At 38.7% G+C, this 23,722-nt stretch overlaps 1 protein-coding gene across 2 annotated transcripts; it reads left to right on the forward strand.

The window, feature by feature from the left end:
- Window positions 1–2,240: 2,240 nt before the first annotated feature.
- On the forward strand, window positions 2,241–23,548 carry pdgfbb (platelet derived growth factor subunit Bb). 2 transcript variants are annotated; one of them, XM_058050232.2, is made up of 8 exons: window positions 2,241–3,277; window positions 13,519–13,615; window positions 15,066–15,122; window positions 17,478–17,671; window positions 19,165–19,353; window positions 19,433–20,135; window positions 21,663–21,813; window positions 22,943–23,548. In XM_058050232.2, the coding sequence occupies exons 1-7, from the start codon at window positions 3,212–3,214 to the stop codon at window positions 21,794–21,796; spliced, it is 1,440 nt and encodes a 479-aa protein (XP_057906215.2). In that variant the 5' UTR covers window positions 2,241–3,211; the 3' UTR covers window positions 21,797–21,813; window positions 22,943–23,548. The 2 variants fall into 2 exon arrangements, with proteins under 2 accessions (XP_057906215.2, XP_057906216.2); XM_058050233.2 differs by lacking the exon at window positions 2,241–3,277 and having other exon boundaries at window positions 13,569–13,611; window positions 22,943–23,547.
- The last annotated feature ends 174 nt before the right edge of the window (window positions 23,549–23,722 follow it).

A 23,722-nucleotide genomic window follows, 5' to 3' on the forward strand; every position in this document is an offset into this window, starting at 1 on the left:
TTACGTTTGATTAATGTTCATGTTAAAGGTTAAATAACTGTTAATAGTTATCCTCCCTATCCGTGTGGAAGTGGTAAGTTTTTGGCGATTTAAGTTGAAAGGAAATAACTTGAAGGCTACCGTTTTAGGTCGCTAGCTCTCTAGTTTGCGAGTTAGCATGTGTGTCAAGACCCTGCAGTTGCGCAATATGTTGTAAATAAAAAAAAAAGTATAAATGTGACTATAGTCGTGTTTTTGTCTACCCACCAACTATATGTGGTTTATAATAAGTTTTTATTATTTGCCGTTTTATTATTATTATTATATTTATTTATTACTGATTGATTGATTTTCTTTATTCTTGATTCATTTATTTTTCATCTTATTTTGTGCAGAAAAATAAAAATTTATATATTTGAGAACAGTGGAATGTTTTATCAGAGCTTTTATTGTAGAAAATCGGAACCAAAGCACTGAAAAATGCGTTTTTTTTTGGAAAACCTGATACGGCCCAGCCTTGCCCAGACCCTAGCTCCAGTGGCCCCCCAGGTAAATTGAGTTTGAGACCCCTGCCTTAGATCATCTACAGTATGGCTGAGTGTAAAATTAGCTCCATAGCTCATACGGTTTCCTCCATTGAGTCTTGCTAGACAAACAATGGCATCCTATTATTCAGGCCTGGAAGAAACCAATGTGAGCTGTAGGTGTTGACTCTTTAAGAAAGTCGTAACGATTTTTTGTCCTGAGACTCGCTGCTTTGACTGACGTTCTATTTTCAGGCCTTTGAACTTGCAAAGTCACCATCATTGTTTTAAAAAATGTTCCCTAAACACCAGCGACCGGCAAAAAAGGTCATGACTCTTAGAATAATTGCTGTGATATTTACAGAGGTCATCAGTCTCCAGCAAACTGCAAGATACAGTTTTCCAAGCCCATATTGAATAAATTAGTTATTATATTTCATAAAAAACGTGTTATGTGACTTTACATGCGGGATTTTTTTACCCTCGCCTACCTTCAAGATAACGAGATTATGCATCCTATAAGGCAATCAAGGCAACGGCTAGCAGCTGAGCAACATCAACCATCGTAGCCCCTGAACAGATTAACGGGGCTGTTTCCATGGCAACGTTTTTTTTTTTATCGGAATTGAATTTTTTTTTCCCGATAAAAAGAAGCGGTTGTCTGTCTCCCAATGGAATTTTGAGGGGAAAAAAAAAACACTTTCTGGCATCAGGTTAAAAACTCAATTGCGCAATTAATTATGAATTAATTATAAATTAATAGATAATCTGATTCAGGACTACAGTAATCCCTCATTTATCACGGTCCATTGGTTCCAGACCCTACTGTGATGAGTGAATTTCCGTGAAGTATAATTCTTTATTATTTCTTATTATATATACATGGACTATTTTCTTAGTTATAGAATAGAAAATCTCACCCAAATACATTATTAGAGCTCTCTTGGCATGAAATAGCACCCCTATATTCATCTTTTCACTCATATTACCCAACATAGTCGACATAATAAGAGAAAATAAGCCATTTATGACATAAATAATGTAATATAAATGTGTTTTGATGCTAGGGGAGCTGAGTCGGGGGTGGACAGGAAGTGATGTTGGGGGTTCAGAGTTGAGTTTTAGCCTGACTGATGTTGGTTACGGCTGCAACAGCAGCCTGTGTTAGGGATTATTGTGACGGTTCTGAGATCATTCAAGCCTGTTTTTCCGGTGATCAAGTCTGGTGCTTGTGTGTCTCCCTCAACATTAGTGTAACAATACTGACACCTAGTGATAATGAGCTAAAATACCTCAATAAAATACAAATATGCGGCATTCAGAAGACGCATTTAATTATATGTAGTATTATACAATGGTCACTAGATGTCAGTCATATTGGGTGAGACACACAAGCACCAGAATTGATCGCCCGAAATCGACTTTTATCGTAGGTTTGAATGATCTCACAACAGCAACAATAATCCCTACATAAGCGACTGTTTGCTGTAAACCAGGCCAATCTAAAACTCAACTCTTAACCCTCAATGTCACTTCCTGTATGCCCCACCCACTCTGCTCCCCTGACACCGGAACACATTTATATTACATTATATATGTCTTAAATGGCTTATTTTCTCTTATTATGTCAACTATGTTGGGTAATATGAGTGAAAATGTGAATATAGGGGTGTTATTTCATGCCAAGAGGGCTCTAATAATGTATTTGGGTGAGGTTTTCTGTTCTATAACTAAGAAAATAGTTATAGAATAGAATTTTGGGTAATTTGAGTGTAATTTGAGTGTAAAGGTAACTATAGGGGTGTTATTTCATGTCTAGAGAGCTCTAATAATCTTAAGTTTTAAACAGGTTTTCATTGCTCTAACTATGAAAATAATAATTTCTATGCATTTTCAAGCTAAGATGCGGCTGTTTTGTTTCACGGAGGTTCCACTTGCCACACTCAGGACTATAGAGACCCCTCTTTCAGATGGTCTAGGTCACCCCTTTTTGGTCCTGGGCTGCATTCAAAGTAAACAGACCCCATAATTATGATTATGTTGTTATGATATTGCTAAAACAGAAGTAATATTTTTGCAAGGTGAGCCCAGTAATGATTGAGGAAGTACTGCACCAAGTACTCATTGTCAGGTCTTTGTACTATTGTGCATTATGATGAGCCATTCCCCAGGCAGGGGGCGGGAGAGAACAACCAACAGTAGTCTTGGAAAGTCAGCAGCACCACCTCCTTCTCTGCTGCCTCCTTAGGACGCTCCTGAAGTGAGCCGCACTGCTTGGGAAGAACCAGGACCCAAAAGGAACCGGGGCGGGGGGAGATACTGGATAACTATTAGGACACATTTGGTGTTGATGTTTTTAGAAGTATTACTTGGATTTTAAATTGTTTGCGCACGTTGGACTGTTTGGGTGACTTTATTGGACACGGTTTTTGCGCACCATTGTGACGCACAGCGCAGATTGAAGCTCATAACTGTGGATTTTTATTTTTATTTTATTTTTTATGAAAAACATCCAAAAACAGTATCTACTGCCTGATCACTTCTTCTCCGTCATTTCCATCGAGGACCGGACCGCTTGAGACGCGCACCGCGCTCCGCAACACCGTCCCCCCCACCCCCCTCCCGAGCGCACACCGCCGAGGACCGCGGGCCTCCGGAGCCTCCATAAATGCTCGGCCCGTCGCAGAGGCTCCAGGCTGGGCGGCAAGATGAGCTCCACCGTGCAGCTGCTGCTCGCATTACTGGCGACGTGTGTGCCGTTTGGCGTGGCCGAGGTGAGTTGGCGTCACGCAACTTTTAGGGGGTCTGCTCGCTGGTCAATTCATTAGGTACACCTGCACCGTTAGACCTTATCATATCTTTATCTCCAATATAATATTACAACAGGGCGGCACCAAAGCTACATTTTTGCCATAATACACATATAATACTTGAAAAATACTCTTTTCCAGGAAGGGTGTTTTCCAATTTTTACTGTTTTTAAAAAAATAAATGTCAGAATATTTAAATTTTCTTCTTAAAGGGGCCCGAAAAAGCTAATTTTTTGGCCGTTTGTATTGAGTCGTGGACTCCTGTAGAGCAGCTACACACAATAACCAGCACAGAAAGCACTCTAGTTCTTCCAGAATCTGCACCTATTCAGCTGTATTTCTTTAGATTTCATGGTTCCAGTCCAGGGTGTACCCTGCCTCTCGCCCGAAGACAGCTGGGATAGGCTCCAGCATAAAATGTCAGATCAATGCTACTAAAATTATGTTCGTTTTTTTTTTTTTGGTTAGAACGTGACTTTTTTTCTCACAGTATTCTCGTAAAATAATTTTTAAGTTTCAGTTTTTTTCTCGTAATTGAGCTTTAATTCCTGCGATATTTTGATTCGATGCTTATAATATTGTAACTTTTTATGCAACGTTATGTTCCAATAATTACAACTTTTTTTTGTCTATTTTCTTGACTATTTCACCTTTACTTTTCCTCATAATCTTATTTTGGTAAAATTATTATTATTTAAAATTATTATTAAAATTATTACTGTTTTGTTACATAACTTTTTTTCTTTTAATATTTTGACTTTATTCTTCAAAAAAATTAGCTTATTGCTCATTTTTACTGTTGTTTTTTTTTTGTTAAATGATATGTGCTTTGGGGGCGACACAAGGGTTGAGTGGTTAGCGCGCAGACCTCACAGCTAGGAGACCAGGGTTCAATTCCACCCTCGGCCATCTCTGTGTGGAGTTTGCATGTTCTCCCCGTGCATGCGTGGGTTTTCTCCGGGTACTCCGGTTTCCTCCCACATTCCAAAAAAAAAAAAAACATGCTAGGTTAATTAGCGACTTCAAATTGTCCATAGGTATGAATGTGAGTGTGAATGGTTGTTTGTCTATATGTGCCCTGTGATTGGCTGGCGACCGGTCTAGGGTTTACGCCGCCTCTCGCCCAAAAACAGCTGGGATAGGCTCCAGCACCCCCGCGACCCTCGTAAGGATAAGCGGTAGAAAATTAATGAATGAATGAGTTCTCCTATTTTGTGTGGAAGTGGTAACTTTTTGGCTTCTTATTTTGTCTTTCCCCACCCTCGGTCATCTCTGTGTGGAGTTTGCATGTTCTCCCCGTGCATGCGTGGGTTTTCTCCGGGTACTCCGGCTTCCTCCCACATTCCAAAAAAAAAAAACATGCCCATACCCTAACTGTTATGGGCAGTAAAGCTATATTTAATACTTAATAGATCAGCAGTGAACTGTATCTATAAGAATATTGCTCAAGGGTACTTCCTCTCTATAAGGCTCCTTCATGCTTCCATTGTGCACCTTCCAGATGTTCAACAGACCGTAACTTCATAGCAAAGTGTTTGTTCTGCAGCAAGAGGAAGTACAATATATCACCCTTAAGAGTATAAAAACTATAAACGGTACAGCAGATGACAAAGTACTGACCTGTGACTGCTGTGTCACTTGACGCTAAACGGTACGCGTACGTAGAATATGTCGGCGTAACATCACAAGGATGTCGGATCATGCTAAAATAAAACAAGCAGGATGCGTTGCGCTGAGGTCACACAGGAAGTGCTTTAAAAAGTTGAATAGCATTGACCCTGGTGTGTACATTGGAGGAAACATTGTAAACGACAATGGCGCCGTGCTACCATGCATGGAGTCCATATAATAATAATCGATAAGCCCCACCAGCGGTCCCGTGAAGACGTTTCACATTAATATGGGGGTACTATGTTTTTCCAATTAATCTTTTGGTAGCTCTGGTTGAAATTTGGGGATTGAACCTGGGGATTGAACCTGAAAAAGTTCTGCAATGTCAAACGACAACGCTGCAACCATGCTGCAGCACATTACCTGCGACAAAATGACCAATTTTCACCCATTTTTATGTCATTTTTTTCAGTAGTAGACTGGATGAGTTCCTGGCACGGTGGTTGAGTGTGTAGGCTACACAGTCAAGAGATTGGGAACACATGGGTTTGAGTCTCCGCTTGGGCATATCGGGTTCTCCCCGTGCATGCGTTGGTTTGCTCCGTCCCAAAACATGCATTACGCCCAAAAACAGCTGGGATAGGCTCCAGCATACCCGTGACCTGAGTGAGGATAAGCGGCATTGAAAATGGACGGCACCAAACATGAATAAGGACACTAACAGACCTGCTATCCTTGATGTATAGTAAAGTTTATGGTGGTTAATAAAATAAAATAAAATAAAATAAAATAAACTAAAATAAACTAAAATAAACTAAAATAAAATAAAATAAAATAAAATAAAATAAAATAAAATAAAATAAAATAAAATAAAATAAAATAAAATAAAATAAAATAAAATAAAATAAATGGTTGTTTGTCTATATGTGCTCTGTGATTGGCTGGCCACCAGTCCAGGGTGTACCCCGCCCGAAGACAGCTGGGATAGGCTCCAGCACCCCCGCGACCCTTGTGAGAAAAAGCGGTAGAAAATGAATGAATGAATGAATGAAAATAAAATAAAATAAAATAAAATAAAATAAAATAAAATAAAATAAAATAAAATAAAATAAAATAAAATAAAATAAAATAAAATAAAATAAAATAAAATTCCTTAAAGATTCCTTAAATATTTTGTAGTAAACCTACACTTTGTAACATTATTATTGGCTCTCTAGACATAAAAATAGCACCCCTATATGCACCGTTACGCTTGCAATACCCAATAATGCAGACATAAAAAGACTCGTCCCTGTGTGTGTTGCTGTAAATGTGAAGCGGTGACGCTGACAGGAAGTGACATCAGGCGTTTAAGGAGTTGAGTTGTAGATTGGCGCGGGTTCCAGCTCCGATAGTAGCTCATGTTAACGATTATTGTGGCTGTTTTGAGATCATTCAAACCTGCTATACTCACCAAACATTATTGTTTATTGTATTACTGACACCTAGTGACCAGTGTAGAATACTACATATCATCACAGTGTTTTTGAATGCATCCTCTGAATGCCTTATATTTGTATTTTAGTTAATTTTGGAATATTAAATGTGGGCATTAAACATTTAAATACATCACACACCGGATATTATTAGCTGTCATTTTTATTAAGAACAGTCAAGCAAAAGGGGAAATACTATAACCTTGGGGGAGTCAAGCAAAAGGGGAAATACTGAAACCTCAGGGCTAAAAATGACTTTATGACAACACCCGTGAACAAATAGCTCAATTGGCTTCCAGACTGACATGAAAGTGAAACATAACATATACTGTATGATGTATGACGAGCAAGCCCTGACACCCATCTTTCATTTTTTTATGTCTTCTGTAGGCAGCACATTTAAAAGGAAAACTCTGCTTTTGACGGTGCAGGCTGAGTGAAAGTTTAAAAAGGACTTTGATGTATACAAGCGGGAAATCCCGGAGTTGAACTTTTTGGAAGTTGGAATGAGACATCAAACGCTTTTATTATCGTGAAAAAACGGCTTTGAGTCACACACGGTGTTTGACTGCTGAATCTGAGCTCAAGAATGGAACTTCAACAAGGGAGCGCCACAGAACGAAAAGCGTGTAATCGGAAAAATAAAAGTTATTAAGTTAGTTAGTGGCGGCACGGCGGTCTAGTGGTTAGCGCGCAGACCTCACAGCTAGGAGACCAGGGTTCAATTCCCACCCTCGGCCATCTCTGTGTGGAGTTTGCATGTTCTCCCCGTGCATGCGTGGGTTCTCTCCGGGTACTCCGGTTTCCTCCCACATTCCAAAAACATGCTAGGTTAATTAGCGACTCCAAATTGTCCATAGGTATGAATGTGAGTGTGAATGGTTGTTTGTCTATATGTGCCCTGTGATTGGCTGGCCCTGAAGACAGCTGGGATAGGCTCCAGCACCCCCCCGCTACCCTAGTGAGGAAAAGAAAAAAAATGAATGAATTAATTGTCATTGAGTGTGAATGGTTGTTTGTCTATATGTGCCCTGTGATTGGCTGGCCACCAGTCCAGGGTGTACCCCGCCTCTCGCCCGAAGACAGCTGGGATAGGCTCCAGCACCCCCGCGACCCTCGTGAGGAAAAGCGGTAGAAAATGAATGAATGAATGAACCTTCTAAATTTGTTTTTTTTAACATTATTAGAGCTCTCTAGACATGAAGTAGCACCCCTATAGTCACTTATACACTTCTGTAATTCATTATTTATGACATTACACAACTCTTTTGCTGGAGACCTGAGTTCAATTCCACCCTCGGCCATCTCTGTGTGGAGTTTGCATGTTCTCCCCGTGCATGCGTGTGTTTTTTCCGGGTACTCCGGTTTCCTCCCACATTCCAAAAACATGCTAGGTTAATTAGCGACTCCAAATTGTCCATAGGTATGAATGTGAGTGTGAATGGTTGTTTGTCTATATGTGCCCTGTGATTGGCTGGCCACCAGTCCAGGGTGTACCCCGCCTCTCACCCCGAAGACAGCTGGGATAGGCTCCAGCACCCCCGCGCGCCCCAAGTGAGGATAAGCGGGAGAAATTAATTAATTGAGGAATATGTGTATTATTGTAGTTTAGAGTAGTGTAGAACTGCACATAAATACTACGTAATATTTCTTCTGGGGACGTTTAGTGTTGTTATTAGTGTATGTCCGATTATTAGCAGTGTGATATTAGCATAAAAATTGGTCGACATTGGTTAAAATGAAATGTTGGTATCGGCTGGTATCGGTATCGGCATATCAGTTCTCAGCAAAAAAGCCAATATCAGACATCCCTAATTACTATATATTATTATTATTATATATAGTATATACGTATACATATCACACCTTTAGATTCAGTCTAATAATTTAGTCTAATAGCTTCTCATAGACGGGCTGCGCGGTGGTCATGTGGTTAGCGTGTAGACCTCACAGCTAGGAGACCCGGGTTCAATTCCACCCTCGGCATGTTCTCCCCGTGCATGCTAGGTTAATTGGCGACTCCAAATTGTCCATAGGTATGAATGTGAGTGTGAATGGTTGTTTGTCAAAATGTGCCATGTGATTGGCTGGACTCCTGTGATTGGCTGATTGGCAGGGTGTACCCCGCCTTTCGCCCCGAAGACTGCTGGGATAGACTCCAGCTCCCACCCCCGCGATCCCTCGTGAGGATAAGCGGTAGAAAATAATCGAATGAGCTTCTCATAGAAGGCCTTTTTAGCACACTCACATAGCACAATCGCAGTTGTGCAACACTTACATAAGACTGATGTGGACTGAAAAATACTGGGACAAGAGGCATATGCACAAAAGATGACATACGCATGAATCTCATTCACTCACACAAGCTTAACTTTCACTTTCACTTTCACCCCAAAAAAAATAACAAGTACTGTAGTCAAATATATTGATCATACTTTTTATGTGACGTATTCTACAAAGGCATAAAGTATTCCACTTATGAAAAATCACTCCTGTTTTCCGGTGTTTTCGCCCCCCCCCCCCCTAATTATATACGATTAGATGTTCCCACTCCTCCCCTGCAGACGTACCTGGCATTCCTCAATGTGTCCAGTAGACAGTCTGGGGCGGCACGCTTGTTTCGGATAAGCGGCTGCTGGATTCTGTCACATTTGGGAACCGTTTACATTAGCCGTTCTGAACTGGTTCAGAACCAACATTGCCCCTCAATGAATAACTTCTCAAATGTCTTATATTTAAAGGAAAACTGCACTTTTTTGAGGGGGAAAAACATGTTTTTCTATTTCCTGTGTGTTTTAAAGATACTAAAACAGCTAAAATGAGGCACCTACAAAATCTCCAACAAGGTTTTATGGTCTTGTTTACATGCTGTGACCAAGTAAAATTCATGATCTTTTTTATTACTGACAATATTTTGCAATATTTTGATCATTTTAAGCGTTATCGTAACTTCCTGCGGATGATGGGCAAGAAAAAATTAGTTTTCAACACAACACACGAGCTGCAACGCTCATTATTATTAATATTAATATAATAATAATAATATAATATTAATTATAATGACGCCGTCGCTGTCTAAATGGCATGCACTACTCCAGCAGATATCTGCTACTTTGTGTAGCATGCAATGTGTGTTCTTTCCCTTACCGCTTTGGGTCATTACATTTTTTTAGACCCACTGAGCACCCAAAAGTGAGAATGACTGGTTTAAGCAAACATTTGGAAACTGGTTCCATTTCTATGGTTATCATCACATGACAATACAATAACTATGCATGGTTTAGCATGATATTTCAGTTCATTCATTCATTCATTCATTCATTTTCTACCCCTTTTTCCTCACAGGGCACATATAGACAAACAACCATTCACACTCACATTCATACCTATGGACAATTTGGAGTCGCTAATTAACCTAGCATGTTTTTAGAATGTGGGAGGAAACCGGAGTACCCGGAGAAAACCCACGCATGCACCGGGAGAACATGCAAACTCCACACAGAGATGACCGAGGGTGGGGAAAGACAAAACAAGAAGCCAAAAATGTACCACTTCCACACAAAATAGGAGGAGAACTCATTCATTCATTCATTTTCTGCCGCTTATCCTCACGAGGGTCACGGGGGGGGGGTGTTGGAGCCTATCCCAGCTGTCTTCGGGGCGAAAGGCGGGGTACACCCTGGACCGGTGGCTAGCCAATCACAGGGCACATATAGACAAACAACCATTCACACTCACATTCATACCTATGGACAATTTGGAGTCGCTAATTAACCTAGCATGTTTTTGGAATGTGGGAGGAAACCGGAGTACCCGGAGAAAACCCACGCATGCACAGGGAGAATTGAACCCTGGTCTCCTAGCTGTGAGGTCTGCGCGCAAACCACTCGACCACCGTGCCACCGATGTTTAAGTTGAAGTAATTTATTGTAGCATTCCATTATAACATAAAGAATAACAAGAAACAACCCTGGTGTTCCACTCTTTGTTTAGTTGTCGTAATGAAGTATATTTTTCTTTTTAGAATCTACCCAAAGTGTTTATTCAATAGTTCCTGCTTCGGAATCATTTCATGACAGGAGGCAGGGTTGTGAAAAGTAGGGCCCGTGTCCTATAATTAACATCACACACAATTATCCAAGCAGGCAGGTTTGCTCCGTTGGCAAGGAAAGGAAATAATGACCGCTCCTCAGGGGCATCTGCAGCTCCACAACACAGAGATGTGAGCGGAATTACAGCAGGCATTTCCCTTGCTGGACTGTTTGAGACTCGGAAAAGGCAAACAACAATGCAGGAAAAAGGCGTATAGTTTGTATGGGCTCGCTCGGAATACCTGCTCATGCATGCATGGATGGCTGCTTCCTTTGGCTGAAACCTCATTAAAGACGGCTGAATTTTGAATGGAGACATATACAGGATATTTAAAGTACACGTTCATACTCTAACCAAACCAACTTTGCCCCTAAGAAATAATCTATTAATCTAATTAATCCATTCCACAAAGCTCCTTTCATGTGCAGAAAAGACTACCGAACGCTAATGAATGATCAATGAAGGGGAGAAATGTACTTTTCATGTCACTTTTACTTTATTAAAGACTCGATTCTTGTAAAAAAAACAGCGACGTGGCAGCCAGGATCCACATGGACACCCCCTTCATGTTTTGCCATGAGTTAATTCTTGAATTCAGTAATGTTTCTCACTTTAAGTCTTTGCTTTTCTTTTGATCAAGGCTGCAAAATAACTCAAAATTGAGCCAAAATAAGTCGCAACACTATCAAATTCAAGAACTAACTCATGGCAAAACAGGAAGGTGGTGTCCGTGTTGATCTTGTTGCCACATGGTGTCTTTGTCAACAATCACATCTTCAATGAAGGTAAATCTAAACTCCTATTACGCTCATTTTTCCGCCGTTTGTATTGAGTTGTGGACTCCTATAGAGCAGCTACACACAATAACCACAAAGCAGTTCAGTGTGAAATGCCGTTGATAGTGGCATCGTCCAGAAAAGACTACCGAATGCATATGAATGATCACTGAAGGGCATAAATGTACTTTTCATTTCACTTTTACTTTATTGAAGACTCGATTCTTGTGGCAGTCACGATCCACATGGACACCCCCTTCATGTTTTGCCATGAGTTAATTCTTGAATTCAGTCATGTTTCCCACCTTAAGTCTTTGCTTTTTTTTGGTCAAAATAACCCACAATGGAGCCAAAATAAGCCACAACACTATCAAATTCAATTCAAGAAATAACTAATGGCAAAACAAGAAGGTGGTGTCCGTGTTTATCTTGTTGCCACATGGTGTCTTTGTCAACAATCACATCTTCAATGAAGGTAAATCTAAACTCCTATTATGCTCATTTTTCCGCCGTTTGTATTGAGTTGTGGACTCCTATAGAGCAGCTACACACAATAACCACGAAGCAGTCCAGTGTAAAAAAAAGACTACTGAATGCTAATGAATGATCACTGAAGGGGATAAATGTACTTTTCATGTCACTTTTACTTTATTGAAGACTCGATTCTTGTAAAAAACTGCAGTGTTGTCTACACGGACACCCCCTTCATGTTTTGCCATGAGTTAATTCTTGAATTCAGTAGTGTTTCTCACTTTAAGTCTTTGCTTTTCTTTTGATCAAGGCTGCAAAATAAACCAAACTGGAGCCAAAATAAGTTGCAAATGCGAGCATTTTGAATTCAAGAAATAACTCATGGCAAAACAGGAAGGTGGTGTCTGCGTTCTTGTCGCATTGTCGGCGTTGTCTTTGCTTTTCTTTTGATCAAGGCTGCAAAACAACCCAAAATGGAGCATTTTTCTGAAACATTGCACGTTTGCATTTGATTGTCTTCCAACTTAGTTCTTACTTTAACCAAACCAACTTTGCGAAATAATCTATTAATCTAATTAATCCATTCCACAAAGCTCATTTTATGTGCAGAAAAGACTACCAAACACTAATGAATGATCACTGAAGGGGATAAATGTACTTTTCATTTCACTTTTACTTTATTGAAGACTCGATTTTTGTAAAAAAACGGCAGTGTTGTCTACACGGACACCCCCTTCATGTTTTGCCATGAGTTAATTCTTGAATTCAGTAGTGTTTCTCACCTTAAGTCTTAAGGCTTTTCTTTTGATCAAGGCTGCAAAATAACCCACACTGGAGCCAAAATAAGTCGCAAATGCGAGCATTTTGAATTCAAGAAATAACTCATGGCAAAACAGGAAGGTGGTGTCTGCGTTCTTGTCGCATTGTCGGCGTTGTCTTTGCTTTTCTTTTGATCAAGGCTGCAAAATAACCCAAAATGGAGCATTTTTCTGAAACATTGCACGTTTGCATTTGATTGTCTTCCAACTTATCCACCCATCCATCGTCCCCCCCCACCCCCCCGAGATCATTTTCAAAGCGAATGAAGCGAATCCCTCGCATTTCAAGCAATGCGAGGAAGCGTCTCCACCCGTGTCTTATCCTTGTCCATTTGAACCCGTCTTTTATTCATCCATTATCCCTCCATTATTTGACATGTGCCTGCCTCCCTTCTCCTCTCCTTCTCCGTATCACTCCTTCCCCCACTTCCTGGCTCCTTCCTGACTCCTTTGACCCCTAAATGTTAGCAGATGAGAAGACACAACGCCAATAGTCATTCACCCCGCTCTTAGTGACCATTGTGTGTCCGCTTTGGTTAATACCCCCCCCCCCCCCCCTCCTCACCCGCCATCGCCACCCCTCTCGCCCATTAATGACTCCGGGGGGGTTAAACCCACAGTGGACCCGTCATTACAATGCGCAGAGTTTCTAACATTTTGTGGTTTAAGGATTAATTCAGTGTTGTTTTAACATTTACTCCGTAAAAACAAATCAGCAATCAATCAGCTCCTGCTGATTACTCCGTGCTAAAGGGCACGGAGTAAGAAGTTAAAGGAAAAATACACATTTATTTGAATATATTACAACTTTTTTTCCACTATGGACACTATTATGACATGTTTTGAAGTCTTGTGCAATGATTGTGTTGTGATCTGACAAATCTTAAGTAAGTTTGATCAAGTGTAATCTCACTCATGGGACTGTTTATAGATGCTTACATTTATCTGTATGTATTTTTCAGGGGGATCCGCTTCCTGCAGCCCTGGTGGAGCTGGTTAGAAACAGTCCCATCTCCTCCATTGAGGACCTTCAGCTGCTTCTACTCACTGATTCCGTAGGTAAAGAACGCCTCAGTTGAACTCCTCACGCACACATCTGAACTGAAGTTAAGTGGATTATTGTTGTCTTGACCGGCCCAAAATATTGGAATTTGGCGATTTATTTATTAGCATTTATGGGGTCTGCATGATGTCATGTGGATTTAAAAGGTACAGGGTGTCTAAAGTGGGACCCATGGCTCTTTTTTTATTGGCCCGCAGCACATTCTTAAAATAAAATTGAAGAAACTGAAGAAAAAGTTTTAAAAAAAAGAAATATAAAGTCAAAATATTAAGAGGAAAAAATCATGTAATTTTAGTAGCATAACATTTTTTTCAAAATGTTTTTATGTTATGTTAAGTTTTATGTTTTATGTTTATGTTAATTTGTGGGAAATTAGCTCCCCGTGAAAAGAAAATTGATAACGATTATTAATAAAAAAAAAAAGAAACTGAAGAAAAAGTAAAAAAAAAAGAAAAATAAAGTCCAAATATTAAGAGGAAAAATCATGTAATTTTAGTAGCATAACATTTTTTTCAAAATGTTTTTTTATGTTAATTTGTGGGAAATTAGCTCCCGGTGAAAAGAAAATTCATAACGATTATTAATAAATAAAAAAAAAGAAACTGAAGAAAAAGTAAAAAAAAAAGAAAAATAAAGTCCAAATATTAAGAGGAAAAATCATGTAATTTTAGTAGCATAACATTGAAATATTGAACAATATATATATTTTTAAAAATGTTTTTTATGTTAATTTGTGGAAAATTAGCTCACGGTAAAAAGAAAATTGATAATGATTATTAATAAGAAAATAAAAATATTTAAAAGGAAAACGCAAGCGGATTTAAAAGGTACATTCTTTTAAGCACATTCTTAAAATAAAATTGAAGAAATGAAACAAAAGAAAAAGTAAAAAAAAAGAAAAATAAAGTCAAAATATTAAGAGGAAAAATCATGTAATTTTAGTAGCATAACATTTTTTTCAAAAATGTTTTTATGTTAATTTGTGGGAAATTAGCCCCCGGTGAAAAGAAAATTGATAACAATTATTAATAATAATAAAAAAAAGAAACTGAAGAAAAAGTTTTAAAAAAAGAAAAATAAAGTCAAAATATTAAGAGGAAAAATCATGTAATTTTAGTAGTACAATATTGAAATATTGAATAAAATATATATTTTTCAAAATGTTTTTAAACTATTATTAATAAGAAAATAAAAAAAATTAAAAAGAAACCGCAAGTGGATTTAAAAGGCACATTCTTAAAATAAAATTGAAGAAATGAAAGAAAAGAAAAAGTAAAAAAAAAGCAAAATAAAGTCAAAATATTAAGAGAAAAAATCATGTAATTTTAGTAGCATAACATTGAAATATTGAATAAAATATATATTTTTAAAAATGTTTTTTATGTTAATTTTTGGAAAATTAGCTCACGATACAAGGAAAATGTATATGTTTATGCTTTGTCGCAGATGAGGAGGAGGGAAACTCGGCAACAAATGGGGGTCACAGACTACCAAGGAGCCTCGGTAAGCCCCCCCTCCCCAACACCCCTCCCCACCCCCGACCCCCACCCATTCTCATCCTTTTCAACATGTGTCACTTGCGTGAAAGATTATTGAGCTTTTGCCCCCCGCTATAGGAATATATTACACTGCTGAATTTTCTCATGTGCCGACCTGTCCCCCCCCCCTGAAAAAAAAGTAAGAAAATTCACAAGTGATAATGTGTGTACGTGCATGTCGTGATAAATATACACACGCATGATACTGCTACTAGGACGCCGGAGTGCTGGCATGGAGGATTCCTGATTTTCCTCATGAATGAAGACATCCTCCATCTTCATTAGGCCGCCTCTCCGGGTCTTGATTAATGTGACAAGTATGATCTTAGTGACATGCTGAAATCCTTCCCATTAACCCTTTTTTTTGGTTTGGCAATCAATAATAAAGCAGATGTCTGAAGGGGTCTCGGCATCGGTCTACAACAGCTGGAGCGACGTGAAGGATTCACACTAGCATAGGAATACAAACGGCCTCACATGAAACCACATGTTCAATACTAACGTCTTTTTAACACTTTGCAGTTTGAGATTTCATTCCCAATCAGTGCACCATCTTGTTATGTGTCCACAAGTACATGTTGCGCAACTCTGATTGTGCTACGTGAGTGTCAGGAAGGCTACCTTACAGTCTTTTTAACCCTTTTGCAGTTTGAGATTTCGTTCCCAGTCAATGCGCCATCTTGTTATGTGTCCACAAGTACATGTTGCGCAACTCTGATTATGCTACGTGAGTGTCAGGAAGACTAGCTTACAGTCTTTTTAACACTTTTGCAGTTTGAGATTTCGTTCCCAGTCAATGCGCCATCTTGTTATGTGTCCACAAGTACATGTTGCGCAACTCTGATTGTGCTACGTGAGTGTCAGGAAGACTAGCTTACAGTCTTTTTAACACTTTTGCAGTTTGAGATTTCATTCCCAATCAGTGCACCATCTTGTTATGTGTCCACAAGTACATGTTGCGCAACTCTGATTGTGCTACGTGAGTGTCAGGAAGACTAGCTTGCAGTCTTTTTAACACTTTTGCAGTTTGAGATTTCATTCCCAATCAGTGCACCATCTTGTTATGTGTCCACAAGTACATGTTGCGCAACTCTGATTGTGCTACGTGAGTGTCAGGAAGGCTACCTTACAGTCTTTTTAACCCTTTTGCAGTTTGAGATTTCGTTCCCAGTCAATGCGCCATCTTGTTATGTGTCCACAAGTACATGTTGCGCAACTCTGATTGTGCTACGTGAGTGTCAGGAAAGTTAGCTTACAGTCTTTTTAACACTTTTGCAGTTTGACATTTCATTCCCAGTCAGTGCACCATCTTGTTATGTGTCCACAAGTACATGTTGCGCAACTCTGATTGTGCTACGTGAGTGTCAGGAAGACTAGCTTACAGTCTTTTTAACACTTTTGCAGTTTGAGATTTCATTCCCAGGCAGTGCGCCATCTTGTTATGTGTCCGCAAGTACATGTTGCGCAACTCTGATTGTGCTACGTGAGTGTCAGGAAGACTAGCTTACAGTCTTTTTAACACTTTTGCAGTTTGACATTTCATTCCCAGTCAGTGCGCCATCTTGTTGTGTGTCCACAAGTACATGTTGCGCAACTCTGATTGTGCTACGTGAGTGTCAGGAAGACTAGCTTACAGTCTTTTTAACACTTTTGCAGTTTGAGATTTCATTCCCAGTCAGTGCGCCATCTTGTTATGTGTCCGCAAGTACATGTTGCGCAACTCTGATTGTGCTACGTGAGTGTCAGGAAAGTTAGCTTACAGTCTTTTTAACACTTTTGCAGTTTGACATTTCATTCCCAGTCAGTGCACCATCTTGTTATGTGTCCACAAGTACATGTTGCGCAACTCTGATTGTGCTACGTGAGTGTCAGGAAGACTAGCTTACAGTCTTTAACACTTTTGCAGTTTGAGATTTCATTCCCAGGCAGTGCGCCATCTTGTTATGTGTCCGCAAGTACATGTTGCGCAACTCTGATTGTGCTACGTGAGTGTCAGGAAGACTAGCTTACAGTCTTTTTAACACTTTTGCAGTTTGACATTTCATTCCCAGTCAGTGCGCCATCTTGTTGTGTGTCCACAAGTACATGTTGCGCAACTCTGATTGTGCTACGTGAGTGTCAGGAAGACTAGCTTACAGTCTTTTTAACACTTTTGCAGTTTGAGATTTCATTCCCAGTCAGTGCGCCATCTTGTTATGTGTCCGCAAGTACATGTTGCGCAACTCTGATTGTGCTACGTGAGTGTCAGGAAGACTAATAATGTGTAATAATAATAATAATAATATCTAACACTCACAATCTTGTCCCTGTCGTTTCTCAGTTGCCCAGCCAGCGCAGCAAGCTGTGTGTAAAGTTCGCACCGAGGTGGTGGAAGTCACCAGGGCCATGTTAGACCGGAGCAACGCTAACTTCCTGTTATGGCCGCCATGTGTTGAGGTGCAGCGCTGCTCTGGATGCTGCAACACCAAAAGCCTGCAGTGTGTCCCTGTTGTCACACACACACGATACCTGCAGGTGAGAAAGTACACACTACCAAGTACACATGGTAATGGTAATAGTTTAATTTCATTTGAACATGCATCAGATTACAATTGAATGCATCCCATAATAAGTTCACAGTTCCACATGTCCAAAAGGAGTAGGAAGAAGCAAAGCTTATTAAATCCTACCCCTCCATCTTGTACTTTTACAAAACTGTTAGATTTGTTCACTTCCTGCTTTCCTAGTATAATTTTGATTTAATTTAATTTAATTTAATTTAATTTAATTTAATTTAATTTAATTTAATTTAATTTAATTTAATTTAATTTAATTTATTTTTTTTATTTTTTGTCATGTACCTGTCTTTTTCATATAATTTAAATTATTATTTATAAATATTATATCATAAATTATAAATTGTATTTTTTTATTTATTTTTGTCATGTACCGAAGTACGAGGTGATATGACCATGCAATGACATAATGGGTGCCATAGTGCCATCATCTCCTAATATTTCATAAATGATCTCTTTAATTGTACAGTCAGTAACTGTTACATTTGTTCACCTCCTGCTTTCCTAATATAGTTTAAGTTTTTTTTTTTTTTTTTTTTTGTCATGTACCAAAGTACGAGGTGATATGACCGTACAATGACATAATGGGTACCATAGTAACTGAAATTAAAAAAAAATTAAAAAGTAACTAAAAATTAAAAAACTAAAATTGACTAAAAACTAAAAAAAATAAATGCTGATATTTTGCATTTTTCCTCAAAAGATTACAACAGTTTTTCCTCTTCATCTCCTAATATTTCATAAATGATCTTTTTTTGATTGTACAGTCAGTAACTGTTACATTTGTTCACTTCCTGCTTTCCTAATATAGTTTAAGTTTTTTTTTCTTTCTTTTTTTTCTTTTTTTGTCACGTACCAAAGTACGAAGTGATATGACCGTACAATGACATAATGGGTACCATAGTAACTGAAATTTAAAAAAAATTAAAAAGTAACTAAAAATTAAAAAACTAAAACTGACTAAAAACTACAAAAATAAATGCTTATATTTAGCATTTTTCCCTCAAAAGATTACAACTGTTTTTCCTCTTCATCTCCTAATATTTCCTAATATTATATAATATAAATGATCTCTTTTTGATTGTACAGTCAGTAACTGTTACATTTGTTCACTTCCTGCTTTCCTAATATACGTAGTTTAAGTTTTTTTTTTTTTTACATTTTTTGTCACGTATATATTTTGCATTTTCCTCAAGAGATTACAACTGTTTTTCCTCTTTGTCTTCTAATATTTCAAATATAAATAATATTTATAAATATATATAATATATTATATAATATATGTATATATATAATAATAATATTTATAAAAATATCAATAATATTTCTCTTTAATTGTATTCCAACATACAAAAGGCCAATAAATTAGCCCCGGGCCACACTTTGGACATCCCTGCCATATAGTGTATATACAACATTTCAACAATAGGATAACCGTGTTCGATCCCCTAGGTGATGAAGATCGAGTACATCAACAAAAGACCTATTTACGCCAAAGCGGTGGTGTCGGTTGTGGACCACGTTGAGTGTCGATGTCAGCCTGCTCCACGACCGCCGGTGCTGAAGAGAAAGTCCTCTCGCCGACATCACGGCCACAAGGACCAGCATCGAAACCAGACTCTAAGTCAAGGACAAGGACAGGTATGTTCCGCCATCGATTATTGTCCGTATTTGACGTCATCGAGTTCTCCACATCGTGATGTTGAATTCCACCATTCAGGTGAAGCTGCACTCCAAAGATGAGCTGCATCAGTGGGATGAGCTGAAGCAAAACCAGGGTTCTGTTCTGGTGGACCTCCTGGAGCAACACTGGAGCCCCAGAGGAGACACCTTCACTCAGCCTGGAGAAGGCTACAGCATCGCAGGAGGGGAAACATCTCCATCTGAAGAGGTTCTCTTTGCCCCGCGTTGGACGCATAACTCCACGGGGTTCATTGACACGAAGGAGACCAACGGAAGCAACAAGACTCTACCTTCTTCAGTGGATCACGTTGGTTTCAATAAAACATTAGACGGTGGTCATGGATTGGGGCTCAGCAGCAGCCATGATGGAACCGAGGGTGAAGGTACTCAAATCAAACACCCACACTCCAACCATGTTACTCAGAAACCTCAAGTTTCCAAGTGGAGTCCTCTTGAGGAAACCATCGCCAGGTTCGGGAGCAGGTCCGGACCCACCAAAGAACCCAACCCGGAGCCTCGGGAACAGGCCAGGCGAAGAAACAACAAGACACCGGAGGAGGTGAAAATATTGCAGATTGCGGAGAAAAGGTTAAAGGAGGAGAGAAAGGAGCTACTCCTCCTGCACAAGAGGTTGGACCAAGAGAAGGAGGTGCTGAAGCAACAGCAAAAGAAGCGAGAGGAGGAAGACGGGCACCTCCTCGGTAGGCATCGGCATCTGCCAACAACCCCCCCTCGGCCAGGTAAAATGCTGCATTATTTGTGTGAAAATTTATAATATTGGTAAATATGCATAGTGGACATGTTAGCATGTTAGCATGTTAGCATTGGGACAACTTTCCCAATGCTAACATCATTCATTCATTCTAGCGCTTATCCTCATGAGGGTGGCGGGGGTGCTGGAGCCTATCCCAGCTGTCTTCAGGGCAAGAGGCGGGGTACACCCTGGACTGGTGGCCAGCCAATCACAGGGCACAAAAAGACAAACAACCATTCACACTCACAATTTGGAGTGGCCAATTAAACCTGGGCTTAGCATAAACCTGGGTTAGAAATATGAGAATACATAGTCAGTGATTTTTATCCCTGACATAAGGATTTTATTTTTATATATTAATGTATATATATTAATATATATTTCATATATTAATTATATTAATTTTTATTATTTTATGTTTTTATTATTTTCTCACTTTTAATTTTTTATATATCTATTATATATATATATATATATTAATAAAAATAAAATTTATATATATATACATTTATTAAATTATTTAATTTATTTATTTTAAATTTTATATAAAACATTTTTTATGGGCCTGCAAGCAAAGCGCAGTTATTCCTCATACATTCATTTTCTACCGCTTATCCTCACGAGGGTCATGGGTATGCTGGAGCCTATCCCAGCTGTCTTCGGTGCGAGAGGCGGGGTACACCCTGGACTGGTGGCCAGCCAATCACAGGGCACAAAAAGACAAACAACCATTCACACTCACAATTTGGAGTGGCCAATTAAACCTGGGCTTAGCATAAACCTGGGTTAGAAATATGAGAATACATAGTCAGTGATTTTTATCCCTGACATAAGGATTTTATTTTTATATATTAATGTATATATATTAATATATATTTCATATATTAATTATATTAATTTTTATTATTTTATGTTTTTATTATTTTCTCACTTTTAGTTTTTTTATATATCTATTATATATATATATATTAATAAAAATAAAATTTATATATATATAAATTTATTAAATTATTGAATTTATTTATTTAATTTATTTATTTTAAATTTTATATAAAACATTTTTTATGGGCCTGCAAGCAAAGCGCAGTTATTCCTCATACATTCATTTTCTACCGCTTATCCTCACGAGGGTCCAATCACAGGGCACATATAGACAAACAACCATTCACACTCACATTCATACCTATGGACAATTTGGAGTCGCTAATTAACCTAGCATGTTTTTTGGAATGTGGGAGGAAACCGGAGTACCCGGAAGAACATGCAAACTCCACACAGAGATGACCGAGGGTGGAATTGAACTCGGTTCTCCTGCACGCTAACCACGCAGCCCCTATATTAGGTCTTAATTTCTCCCATTATGTTTACTACATTGTCTACTAACTGTACTGTAGGGGTGTTATTCCATGTCTTGAGGGCTCTAATAATGTTAAAACCCATATTTAGAAGGTCATGAAGAAGTAATAACGAATGGTCCGTCCCTCAGTAATCCATTATCCCTTCCATCCCACAGAGACAACACCGATGGCCATCAAACAGCATTCGCCGGCTCCAGCCGGGCCCAGACCTCCGGGGCATCCCAAGAAAAGGATGAGAAAGAATCGCAAACGGATAAGCAAGGCAGCTATGAGAGCGATGCTAATGTAACGGCTGGGAGGATCCAGGTGAGGGGACACCATTTTTTTTCAACTAACTACACATAAATAAGTCAAATATGTATGAGGAAAATGGCTGCACGGTGATCGAGTGGTTAGCGCGCAGACCTCACAGCGAGGATACCCGAGTTCAATTCCGGTTTCCTCCCACATTCCAAAAAACATGCTAGGTTAATTAGCGACTCCAAATTGTCCATAGGTATGAATGTGATGATGACTATATAGATGACTATAGGGGTGTTATGTCATGTCTAGAGGTCTTTAATAATGTTAAAACCGTATTTATAAGATTGTAAACGGGTTTTCTACGCTCTAACTATGAAAATATTTCATATATAATAAAGCAATCCTAATTCTGGAACCAATTAACCACCATAATTGAGGGATCAGTGCCCCGCCTCTTGCCCCCTGAAGACAGCTGGGATAGGCTCCAGCACCCCCTGCGACCCTCGTGAGGATAAGCGTACAAAATGAATGAATGAATGTCTACTATAGTGGGTAATAGGAGTGTAAAGATGACTATAGGGGTGTTATGTCATGTCGAGAGGTCTTTAATAATGTTAAAACCGTATTTATAAGGTTGTAAAATATTTAATATATAATAAAGGAATGCTAATTCTGGAACCGATTAACCGCCATAAATGAGGGATCAGTGCCCCGCCTCTTGCCCCTCGAAGACAGCTGGGATAGGCTCCAGCACCCCCTGCGACTCTTGTGAGGATAAGCGGTAGAAAATGAATGAATGAATGTCTACTATATTGGATACTAGTAGTGTAAAGGTGGCTATAGGGGTGTTATTTCATGTCTCGAGAGCTCTAATAATGTTTAAAAAAATTATTTATTTATTTTTTAGTTTTAATTAATTAATTTATGAATAAGGAATCCTACCTGATGGAAATTCACTTATCTTTTTTTATCTTTAAATTCACTTACCTTGTGAGGATAAGCGGTAGAAAATGAATGAATGAATGTATGTATGAGGAATAACTGTACTTTGCTTGCAGGCCCATAAAAAAAATTATATAAAAAAAAAACTAAAAGTGAGAAAATAATAAAAACATTAAAAAAAATAATAAAAGATGTCTTTTGTCAAGGATAAAAATCACTGACTATGTATTCTCATATTTTTCTAACCCAGGTTCCAATCTAAGTATTCATCCTCTGAGAAGCCATAACTACGCCAGGATGGAGTGAGAAGAAGGAAAAAAATGGAATATTAAGAAAAAGGACTACACTTCATTTTAGCAGAAGTTGCAAGCCGGCGCCCAAAGACTTTGGAAAGAATGTTTGCCGAACTTCCTGAAGTGGAGAAAACGGCGTAACTCCTCTCCACGGACCCTTGCAGACCTTGCACTTATACAGTATGTCCACACCCGTAAAGACTTGTAAATACTGCTGCATGGCGACGATACGAGAGAGGGGCCGAGCTAGCGTGTATATATTTAATTCCGTCTAACACTTTGCAAACACTGGAATTGAACCGACAAGTCAGAGCAAAGGTGAGCAGGTGACCGTGTCGGACCCCGTTTCTTATTTATTTACCTTTACTACGACTAAGCTCCCTTCATTGAAACCAATGTAACAACTGTTTTCTTTTGTTTATTGTTTATTTTTTCAATGTCGTGTCGTGTTGGGTTTGCATGTCAAGTGTGTGTTATATTGCAAACTGATGTCTTTTTGCTTGAACCAATCACATTCCTGATATAATATAAAAAAAAAAAAAACACCTGCCATTTTATGTTTTAAGTGTTGTTGATTAATTAGAAAATGAATCCGGATCAGCAACTTAAGTTATTGAAACGCATGTATGTCATTTTTAATGTCTCTTTATTATGAGTTTTAAGGTAAAAAAAGAGAATGATATTTTCTTAAGGTAAAAGAAAAAGGCTTACATGCTGAATATAGTGTTGTTTGTACT

This window comes from Doryrhamphus excisus, linkage group LG16, assembly GCF_037039965.1.
Source record: "Doryrhamphus excisus strain RoL-2023G ecotype Guam linkage group LG16, RoL_Dexc_Guam_v1.1, whole genome shotgun sequence".
Classification (NCBI taxonomy): domain Eukaryota; kingdom Metazoa; phylum Chordata; class Actinopteri; order Syngnathiformes; family Syngnathidae; genus Doryrhamphus; species Doryrhamphus excisus.